This window comes from Pteropus alecto, unplaced genomic scaffold (assembly GCF_000325575.1).
Source record: "Pteropus alecto unplaced genomic scaffold, ASM32557v1 scaffold78, whole genome shotgun sequence".
Taxonomy (NCBI): domain Eukaryota; kingdom Metazoa; phylum Chordata; class Mammalia; order Chiroptera; family Pteropodidae; genus Pteropus; species Pteropus alecto.
Genome location: NW_006443124.1, coordinates 10,894,405 through 10,906,683, shown reverse-complemented (window position 1 = coordinate 10,906,683; position 12,279 = coordinate 10,894,405). Strand labels below are relative to the sequence as shown.

Here is a 12,279-nt window from a genome sequence, read left to right as displayed (position 1 = left end):
GTTTCAGATCTGCCTGCAAAGACATTGAGGTCATCCTATCCTAGAAGGGGTCCACCCTAATCTGCCCACAATTAAGCAAGCCAGAAGGCATTTTTAGGCTAAAAGTAACTTCTACAAAGAAACAAGCAAGCAGAGAATTAGGTACCAGTTTAAGCCAGTCATTCGCACCTGTACAACGAGGACCCCAACGACCTTCAACTCACCTGAGCCTCATTATGCTATCATCATAACATGATGCATAAGTCCAGCAGTTCATTAATATCATTTTAACAGACTGAATTCTGAGAACGAACATGCGCAGAAAGCAAATGATGAATTGCTGAGTCCTGTCAATCTTAGTTGTCAATCAAGGAAGTCCACCCCTCTGCGAAAAGTAACCATCCACAGCAAATAAGGAAAAAAAAAACCCCAAAGCTTTGTTACCAGGCTTTTTGAGCCACACTTGTCTTGCTCAGGCCCGCTTCCACGTCTCAAAGTGTACTTTCCCTTCTAATAAAGCTTTTCGTTTCTGTTGTATTTCGGCATCTTGCTCAATTCTTTGTTTGAGATATCAAGAACCTGGACAACGGACCAGGAGAGAATCTCCACTCTCTGGTAACACTGTCGGTGAAAGAAACATGAGTTTCCAAACTCAACTTTCATGCAAATTGTCCATTTTTCTAGATTAAGTCTATGGTACATTATGTAGTACTAAAATTATACAAATATCCCAAACTCAACTTTCATGCAAATTGTCCATTTTTCTAGATTAAGTCTATGGTACATTATGTAGTACTAAAATTATACAAATATCCCTAAATAAATGCCTACTTAAAAATAAGCGCAATCTTCCTTTAATGACAGAATTTTCTGTGAAAGAGAAATTCAAACAGTATGAAAGCTAAAATACAGTTTTGCTGTTGGGAAAAAAACATTGTAAACATAAGTATATGGTCAACTGATGTTCAATAAGGGTGACAAGACAATCTAATGGGGAAAGAATACTCTTCAACAAACAGTACTGAGACAACTAAATAGCCATAAGAAAAAGAATGACGTTGGATGCTTACTTCAGACAATATAAAAATAAATTAACTCAAAATGAATCAAAGACCTAAATTTAAGAGCTAAAATTACAAAACTCTTAAAAGAAAACATAGTGCCAAATCTTAATGACCTTGGATTTGGCAAGAATTCTTACATATAACATCAAAAGCACAAGACTTAAAAGAAACAGACAAATTAAGACCATCAAAATTAAGTCTTGTGCTTCAAATGACACTATTAAGAAAGTGAAAAGACAATTCACAGAATGGGAAGAAAATATTTCCATATCATGTATTCGGTAAGAGACTGATATCTACATTATATAAAGGACTCTTAAAAATAAAAAGACAAATAACCCAATAATAAATGAGCAAAAGCTCTGAATATACATTTCTCCAGGAAAGATAAACAAATGGCCAATGAACACATGAAAAGATCATTAAGGAAATGCAAATCAAAACCACAATAAGACTATAGATGGCAAACAACTCTCTAATAAGTTTCATAGTAAAGAAGAGGAGTGGCTGGAGAATAACATGGAATAGAGAGATTTTTGTTGTGTTGTTTTTAAATAGGACAGATTGAGGATGTTTAAGCAAATGATATGGTTCACTAAACTACCTCTCCAAATACATTTGTAAACCCAGATTCTCACCCACCCACCACTAGCCACCTGCTGACTGCTCTTTCCGCTAATGGGTGCGAAGTCCTCTCTGTTGTGTTCCCCATCTTCAAATGTGCTTCTGGCACTCATATTCTTCTCTTTCTAACCGTAGTTGGTGTCACCTTCTCTAGGATGCCATTTCAAAACGCTCTTAAGTAGCAAAATTTTGCCCCTTCTCTGTCTTCTCATTTGACCTAGTCCATGTGGTTAATGCACAAGGAGAATAAGTACCTATTAAAGTGTCATATAAGGCTTTAAACTATTAAAACATCATATAAGGCTTTAAACTATATTACACAAGAACTTACATTCACTGAAAATTCAAAGAATGAGGAGCTATAAAAAAGCAAACCCTGACCCGTAACAGCAATGAAACAATAATCAGTAAGTAGCTGAGGTGTTTCAGAAATACCAAAAATATAAGAGTTACCTGAGTGTGTATATATATATATATATCCATCCAAATTTGGTCAAGAAACATTTATTGAAAAGCTATTATGTACCAGAAACTATTCTAGGCATTGACATATGATATGCTAATTGCTTCTTCCCCCCTTTAATTCCCCTCTCCCCGCTGCCTCCTGCCCCATGGATGTTGCTGTTTCCCCTTAAGAACTGAATCTCTGAAGGTGGGGCGTCTCCTCCCACACACTAGGGGCACAACTCTGGGCGGGGGGGCTGGCGCACCTGGGGTATGGTCCGTGGCTCCACCTGGGGCGCAAACCCAGGACCTTCTGCATGTAAAGAAGATGTGCTAACCACTACACTATGGAGCCACGTCCAAACTGCTTCTTTAAACACCAATCTTAGGGCAGGGGCAACATCTAAATGGTTCAGTGCTATACCTGCAGCACCCAGAACATTGCCAGGGGCTGTCCCAAACATACAGTGAGTTTAGGCAAGGACAGCCAAAAGTTTTAGTATGCTCCAAACTAGCACTAAAAATCTACCAATCTACCACCAACTATACCCATTCACTCTGCTTTCCCTCCGGCAACAAAGAAGGACCTAACTGTGCTCTAGTCTAAGGATGATATCCTCTGCTTGGGCACTGAATCTCAACTGTTCTTGTGGAGACTTCTCAAAGTTACCCTCTCTCTCTTCCCCACGTATCATGTTTTCCCCTTTTTACTAAATCATTATAATCAGCATATAAATATAAAATATCCTCAGTCTTTTAAAAATACTCCCCTGAAAACATCGCCATACCCTTCTTGGCACCACATTTCTCTGCCCCTCTTCATAGACCATGCCTCAAAAGAAAATCTTTTATAGGTTCAACCGACTCCAATATCCTTTGAGCCTACTGCAATTATTCTTTTGCCCTCCACTTTCCAACTAAAAGTGTTTTGTCATCCATAAAGAATACACTGTCAAATTTAATACCTGGAACACTGTAAAAACTAAATTTAAAGTATTTGTTTAGTAAATAAACAAATATACAAATATATCAAATTTATAAAGATGAAAACCATAATTCTGAGATCAAAAATATGTTCACTGGGAATAAGAACAGAATAGAAATTGCAGAACAAATGATTACTGAACCTGAAGCTATAGCACTGGAAACTACCCAAATAAAATGATAAAAGACTGAAAAAAAAATAAACAGGACATTACTGAGTTGTGAAACAACTTCAAGAGGCTGAATATACATGATATATGTAACTGAAATCCCTGAAGAAGAGAAAAAGGGAGGGAGTACAGGAAAATATTCTGAGGAAATAGTAGCAAAAAATTTCCAAATGTGATTAAAAAAACTATAAACCCAAAATTCCAAGAAGCTAAAAAATGTCCAAGCACAAGAAAGATGAAAAGAACCACACCAAGGCATATCATAATTGAACAGTTTAAAATCAGTCATAAAGACAAAAAAAATCTTAAAAGCAACCAGAAGAAAAATGAGGACATATTACATAAAAATGACAATAAACTGCATATCAGAAACAATGTAAGCCAAAAGACAGTAGAGTAACATCTTCAATATAAAATTCTACATCTAGTAAAAATATCTTAAAAAAAAAAAAAGGTGAAATACATACAAAAGCTAAAAGCATTCATCACCAGCAAACAAGCACTAAAAGAAATGTTAAAGGAAGTCCTTTGGGTAGAAGGAAAATAATACCAGATAGGAATCTGGATGATTACACAAGAATAAAGAACAAAGATCTAAATTTAAGATTAAAAACTATAAAACTCTTAGAAAAAAACTGGTTGTAAATTTGTTATCTTGGATTTTGCAATGGTTTCTTAGATATGACACCAGGAATATAAATTTTAAAAAATTGATAAATTAGACTTCACCAAAATTTTAAAATTTTGTGCTTTAAAGAACATCATCAAGAAAGTAAAAAGACAACCCACAGAATGGGAGAATATTTTTGCAAATCATATAATGAATAAGGGACTGTACTCTAAAATATATAAAGAACTCCTATAACTTAAGATAAAAAGACAAATAACCCAGTTTAAAATAATCAGCAAAATATCTGAATAGATATATCTTCAAATAAGATATACAAAAGCCAGTAAGTCCATGAAAAGATTCTCAGCATTGCTAGCCATCAGGGAAATGAATATTAAAATCACAATGATATACCAATTCACACTACTAAATAGCTAAAATCAAAAAGAAAGATAATGACAAATTGGCCAGGATGTGGAGAAATCTGAACTCTCATACACTGCAGATGGTATATAAAATGGAACAGCCAGGTTGGAAAATCATCAAGCAGTTCCTCAAATATTAAACACAGAATTACCACATGACCCAGCAATTCCACTCCTGGGTATATAACCAAGAAAACTAAAAACATACAACTAATTACACAAACATTTTTATGCTGATGTTTACAGCAGCATTTTTCATAATAGCCAAAAACTGAAAACAACCCAAATGTTAACCAACTGATGAATAAACAAAATGTGATATATCCATACAAGGAGATATATTCAGCCATAAAAAGGAATGAAGTATTGATACATGCTATAACATAGATGAACATTGAATACATCATGCTAAGTAGAATGATCCAGTCACAAAAGACCATATATTGTATGATTTCATTTACATGAAATGTCCAGAATAGGCAAATCTATAGAAATATAACTTGGATCAGTGGTTGCCCAGGGCTGGGGAGTTGAGGGGGTGGGCAGCTGGAAGATATAGAAGTATGACTGCTAAAACCATTTTAGCAAAGTTTCTTTTTAGCTGATGAAATGTTCTAAAATAATTGTAGTGATGGTTGCATGACTCTGAATATACTAAAAACCAGTGAACTGTACATTTTAAATGGATGAACTAAATGGTACGTATATAATATCTCAACAAAACTGTTACCCAAAAAAAGAAAAAGTAGGTAGTAGCCAGAATTATGAAGTCATGTTCCAAGTCTTCTGATAAACTCAAGCTTTAATTTTACAATTTAATTTTAATTTTTTAAAAACAAGCATAGTTATTAAATACAAGAGATAGAATATTAAAAAAATAATAAATTAAACCAAAAGAATCTCATGAAAGGAAACAAAGAAAGAACCGATCGGACAAATAGAAAACAAATAGTAAAATGATACACTTAAACCCTACAATAGCAAAGATTACATTAAAAAGAAATTGATTAAACACTCCAAAATTAAATGCTAGAGATTGGCAGACTAAATGAAAATGCAAGACTCAATTATATGCTGGCTATAAGAAACTCATTTTAAATATAAAGGTGCAGATAAATTAAAAAAAAAAAAAAAAAGAACAGAAAATGTTAAACTATGCTAACAATGAATTGAAAGCTGGAGTGGCTTATGAATATCAGATAAAGTAGACTTCAGAACAAGGATTAATACCAGATATAAAAAGGGACATCTTGTATTGAAAAAAAGAGATCAATTCGTCGGAAAGATATACCAATCTTCAATGTGTACGTACCCAAAGACAAAGCTTCAAAATACACAAATCAAAAACAGACAAAACTGAAAAGGAAAGAGATCAACAAATAGAGATGCAGATGTCAACACTCTCAGTAACTGAACAAGTAGACAGAAAGTCAGTAAAAATATAGATGACTTAAAAAATATACACATAAAGATAACTACTCTCAACCAATTTGATCTGATATATATAGAACATATTGTTTCCAAAGCACACGAAACAGTCACCAAGAAAGATCACATATTAGGCCATAATACATTAACATTTAAAAGGACTGAAATTATACAGCATATATTCTCTGACAAGAACATAAATTAGAAATTAATAACAGAACAATATCTGGAAAATGCTTAAATATTTTAATATAAAACCATACACTTTTGAATAACCCATGGATCAAAAAAGACACAAAATATTTTGTACTAAATAATAAAAACAATATATTATAATCTGTGAGACACACTTAAAGTAGGGCTTAGAGGAAAACTGGTAGCTTTATTTTTTATTTTTATTTTTTTAGGTGAGGCAACCCTTGGTTGACTTCATAGATTGCAAGGACCTTGTCAGCTTACAATCTCTTATTTTTTTAATTTTTTATTTTTTACTCTTACAGCACCTGGTCTTCCTAGGTGGTCTCCCATCCAAGTACTAACCAGGCCTGACCCTGCTTAGCTTCTGAGAACAGACGGGATTGGCTTGTTCAGGGTGGCATGGCCATAGATGAAAAACTGATAGTTTTAAATAGTTAAAACAAAAATGCTTACAATCTATGATCTAAGTTTCTACCTTAAGAAATTAGAAGAAAAGCAAATGAAACCCCAAATATGTAGAAAGAAAATATTCGCAATAAAAGCAAAAATCAAAGAAATAGAAAACTGGGGGGAAAAAACTAAAAGATGGTTCTTGGAAACAATCAAAAAAACTAAAAAACCTCTAGCTAGAATGATCAAGGAAAACAGAGAAACAAAATACAAATCACCAGTATCAGGTGAAAAAAGGACGTCACTACAGATCCTACAGACATTGAAAGAATAAGCATATATTATAAATAACTCTATGCCAATAAATTTGACTACAAAGATGAAATAAGTTACCAAAACTGACATAAGAAATAGAAAATCCGAATACCTCTGTATCTAATATAAGAAATTGAATTTTTAATTTAAAACCTTCCAAATTGAATTTTTAATTTAAAACCCTCCAATGAAGAACACTACAGGCTCAGACAGCTTCACTGTTGAATTATATTAAACATTCAAGGAAAAATTAATACTAATATTCCAAAAGCTATTTCAGAAGTAACGATAAGAGAACACTTCTTGCTCCTTTTAAGAAGCCAGTACTATCCTGATACTAAAACCAAAGACATTGTAAGAAAACTACAAACACCACCCCCTGACCCTGACACAACCACCATCCCTCCCGCCAAAAAAAAGTGCAAAAGATTTGAACTGACATTTCAAAAAGAAGAATGGCCAATAAGTTCATGAAAAGAGATTCAATATCATTCATTCGTCATCAGGGAAATACAAATACAAATAAAAGATAACTCTACATGCCCAATAAAATAGCTAAAAGTAAAGTGACTGACAATACCAAATGTAGGCAAAGATGGAGAACAAATGAAACTATCAGGCTGCTGGGGAATGGGGTGGAGAGGAGTGTGATATAATTACTCTGGAAAATAGTTTTCGGTTTAGTATTAATTTAATATGCACTCAACATACGACCCAGCAATTCTGCTTTTTTGCCATATGGCCCAGTATTACCCAGGAGAAAAGAAAACATAAGTCTACACAAAGACTTGTAAGTGAGTGTTTATACTTTATTCTTAATAGCCCAAATCTGGAAACGACTCAAATGTTCATCAATAGGTGAATGGATAAATTTTGGTATTTTTATACAACAGAAATAAAAAGGAACTCAAAAATAAAAAGGGACAAATTACTAATACATTCAAGAACAAAGAAGAATTCAAAACTATAAGCTGAGCAAAAGAAGAATCGTTTTTACAAAAGAAGTAAACACTGAATAGATTCCATTTATATGAAATTTGAGAAAAAGCGAAACTTACCCTAGTGACATAAAACAAATTAGTAATTGTGTGGGGCCACACAATTGAGGTGGACTGCAAAAGAACATGAGGGAACTTTGCAGGTGATGGAAATGGTCTAATTCTTGATTAGGGTTGTGGTTACAAAGATGCACACATCTATCAAAGCAAACTGTACATTAAATATATGTGCATTTTTTATGTGTAAATAAAGCTGATTTAAAAAGTAAAAGAGTGTAGTATGGTACATATATGGCCAGAAAGTTGTATCTCTACCTAACATCATTCATAAAAATAAACTGGGCTAACTATAAATAAAAAAAAAACCTGAAATCATATTAAAAGAAAAATTAGAGGGCATGTTTATGATCCTAGAGAAGGAATAACCTTCTTTAATAAAACATTAAAAAGCAAAAGCTATAGAGAAAGATGTATTTTCATCAAAATTAAAATCTTCTAGACCATAAAACTTAAAAGGACTCTAACTGGGAGATATATTTGTAGCATACAGTAGAAGAAATTATTAGAATCCAGAATTCAAACAAAACAACATAAAATAAAGAAATCCTCCTAAAACTCATAGGTGATGGAACCCAAAGGGTAAAGGAAATGGGCAAATTCATCCATATGAAATCAAATGGATGATAAATGTGTAAAGATGATGAACTTTACTAGCGATCTAGGTAACAAAATGCCATCTCTCACACAAAAGATTGGTGCTTAACAAATGGTGGTGTACATGTGAGGGATAATAAATAGAGAACACAAGTGAGAGTACTGACTGGTACAACCACAACAGGGGGAATGTGAGAGTATATATTAAGCATATACTCTTTATACTCAGCAATTCTACTTATTGCTTTTTACCCAAAAGAAATTTGTACACACAAGAAGGCGTGAAAAGATATCCACTAAAGCAATGCTTATAGAAATGAAAACTTGGCAACAACTTAAATACCAAAGAGAAATGGCTAAATAAACTAAGATACATTTATACTATGGATGCAATTAAAAGAAATATCTCTATATGTAACATATAATCTATATATAATCTATACTTATAACATGGAAATGTCTTTAAGACCTATTGTTGATTCAAAGTACAGAACAATGTATCTGTAAAGAAATTAAACGAGAAAATGCTTATAAGTAATGATTATATATATATGTATGTAAATGGATACGAAAGTCTTGCAAAGAAAGGTATGTATGGAAGTAGCTCTGATGAAATGGAGGAGGCAGAATTGGGGAAGACTATTAGTAGAGGTTCTGGTCAAACTCCACAAAGAGAAGGTATTCTTATATAATTTATGTAAGTATAAATTAATGTAAAAAGAAGTCTGCTGATTTTTGATGAGCTCGGAACTTATGTCTGAGGAACCTTCTTCCATATGACACAAACAGGGTTGCTATGTTCTATGGAAAGGATTTTCTGAGACAACAGCTTGAGAAGCCCTTAACACCTGTGGCTGAGAAGACCCTTAATAGTTTACAACAAACTTAGAAGTCTCTTCCCCATACTGCCTCGAAAGCTTTTCAAGTACCTCTCAATCTAAGTCGCTCTCAATTCTATTATCTTGTTTTATTTTCTTCAGAGCACTTATCACTATCTGAACTTATTTATTTATTCATTTAATTGTCTGTCTCCCACTAGAATGGGAATGGCAAGACAATTTTGAATTCATATAATTTTAGTCAAGCCATTTAGAGTTATCTTATAGTAGCAAAGACACATTTTATTCACTTACCTTAGTTGGAAAAGGAAATTTGGAAGGTTCTGTTTTGCATGGTGTATGAATAGCCGTTAGAGGGGGAGGCCATGAATGCGTCATCTCCTGAAATGTAATTATTACAGTTTGTTTTCAACCAAGTCAAGGATAAAAATTACACAGCTAAAAACCAGATTTGTATTGTAAATGCTGGTTTCATGACCGCTCCTCCAAAAGTATACATATTTAATTGATTAATATTAATTAAGCACAATTGTGTGCAAGGCACTATTGAGTAGGTAATAAAAAAATAATATACTCTCCCTGGCTTCAAGGAGCTTAGAGTTAAGATAATGAAACCTCTGAACAGTTATAGAAATCAGCCTGTAATGAAATACAAGGTACACAGTAAAATGCCACTGAGGAAGAGCTTGCTGTGGCAGTGGGAGGAGGGTGATATTAGTTAGAAAAGCAGCTAACATTTATTGTGTACCTGTAATGGGCCAAATACTGTGCTAAGTGTTTTACATGTCTATTACTCATACAGTGCTCACAATGACATTATGAGGTAGATACCATTATTATCCTAACTCTATGTAGGATGAAACTGAAACACAGAGGTTAAGTTATTTATTCAAGGTTACACACTTAGTAATGGACACAAAGTTTATCCTAGGAGGTTGGGTTACAGAGCTCATTCACTGATAGAAAATATGGTCAAGTAGAGAAAATCAGAAGAGGTATCAAAAGCACACGAGCAGCAAGGCAGACAAGCAAGGCCTTAAGTGTGATTTCACTGAATACCTTCTATCTAATACTATGCCCGGTATGTCCAAGTGGAGGTCTGGATAAGATCACAATGTACATGTTAAAGGAGCAGGGGAGAGACAGACATCAGACTTAGAATAAGAAGGGAGTGTTTTATTTCTTTCATTTAGTTCAAAGTAAACCATCAGGTATACTGAGAAAATATAAAAAGGGGGTATAACTTTTAGGAACTTATAGCTTATACCCACACAGTTATCCAAAGATTCCAAAGATACATGTTCAAGGGGCTCACACTTAAAATGGAAACAACCTAAATGTCTAACAACTCAGGTATAAAATTACCAGACATCCATTCAGTGAACACCAGGCAAAGAGTAAAATAAGAAATTCAGTGATATGAAATGATCTCCACAGTATATTATTAAGTGACAGACACAAATCAAAGTCTATGTCCTAGTAAATGTTTATATATGAAAAAAATCTCTGGAAGGTAGTTAACAGTGGCTACCTTTGGGCAACAGAATGACAGAAGGGGTAAGACACAAGAGCACTTGATTTAGTCTTTACTACTTGAACCTCTGAAACAGCCACCTTTACAGTAATTGCTCTTTATCCTCTTACAATGCTTTAATAGCATTTCACTAATAATATTATATATGTTCTAGAATGTCAGCTCAAAGGGTGCAACACTATCATTATCACCACTGTGTCCCCAGTGCTTGACACAAAGTAGGTGTTCAATTAGTGAGACTTGAAATTAAAAATAATTTTTTCAGTAAACATATATTTATTTATTTTGTTTTTAAGTCTGTGATGGGGTTCCTAGGAACAGTGTAACTACAAGTATCAAGAAAACATGAAGGGAATGTAGATCTGAAGTTCCCTGCACACTGCACATAGAGAAGGGGAAAGAAAACAGAATATCATGTACCCCAGGTTTTCAGTGTTGATGTTTTACATCTCAAATACCAAAGTACTCTCAATAGATAATCTATTTAACTCTCCATCATCAAATGACTAAGCACCTCATCTATTACACCCAAGGCCATGTGCCACTCTCTATATATAAAATGTAGAATGGTCAATAACATCAAAGAAATAATTAAGAAAATCTAAGATTTCCTCCAGGTATTAGAATGTCATGCATTTTTGAGGATTCAGGGAAAAGATAATATACTCCCTTAGACTTTTTGTATACATGGCAATTGAAAAATGAATGTTATATGAGAATCAAAGGAAAGAGTTTATCACTGTACTCTCTGATAGTCTAATACAGGGGGAAGAAGGATTTCATTAGGAATCTAAGAAAAAACAGATCTATAAGTAACTAAAGAGGAAAGAGAAAAACATTCCATAAAAGGTTTCTTTAAAAAGGTAAAAGAAAGTGTACAGCTTAGGGAAACCAGTTTGGTGAAACTGGCCCATCAGTAGCAGGGGAGGTTAGGACTGGCCTATGGAAGGTCTGGACACTATTCTTTCTGTGGGCCTTAGAGAGGCACTGAAAATTTCTAAGGACATGAATTTATGAAGATAAGGGTCTGAAGCAAAAAATCTGATAGTAATGGAGAAGACAGAGGGGCAGGGAGATTCTGGAGGCAGAAAGGCAGAGTGAAGACTGTACATTGCAATTACTGAAGCTCAAGGTAGCAGAAATGGAAATAAAGGAATGGATGTTTTAAAGAAATTTTCAAAGTCTACCTGTAGTTTTGTGATTAAATAGGACATGAGAGAGAAGTAAGAGATCACTGGAATTCTACACTTACAAGCATGGGAGAATGATGGTACTACCAATGGACAGACGTCTGATAAATACAGCTTTAGACATGCTGAGAGTCTGAAGCATGGAGACCTAGCTTAAAAGCAATTAAGAGACATAAACCAAAGCCCAAAGGAGGCCAAAGCAGAAGAGAAAGACTGATAAAGCCAAAAGAAGAGAGAAAAAGGCAAGTGAAAGGACAGAGGGAGAGAGACTAGAAAAACACCCACATTTAAGAGGTAAGAGAAGACACAAGGGTTCCAAAAGGTAGAGAATGAGAGACAAGAAAAGTGGATGGGAAATAAAACAATGAAGTATAAAAACAGTCAAGGAAGGAAGAATGTTCCCAGAGGAAAAAAATAAAAATTCTTTAAAACA

The 12,279-nt window shown here is 33.9% G+C and overlaps 1 protein-coding gene and 1 pseudogene across 1 annotated transcript in view; both read right to left on the bottom strand.

Annotated features, from left to right (window-relative positions):
• Window positions 1-12,279, bottom strand: part of AFF4 (AF4/FMR2 family member 4) — a 69,295-nt gene that overhangs the window by 31,376 nt on the left and 25,640 nt on the right. The window contains 1 exon segment of the mRNA XM_015598073.2: window positions 9,417-9,503. Within this exon segment, the coding sequence (XP_015453559.1) occupies window positions 9,417-9,503 (87 nt within the window).
• Window positions 6,220-6,337, bottom strand: LOC112472045 (annotated as a pseudogene).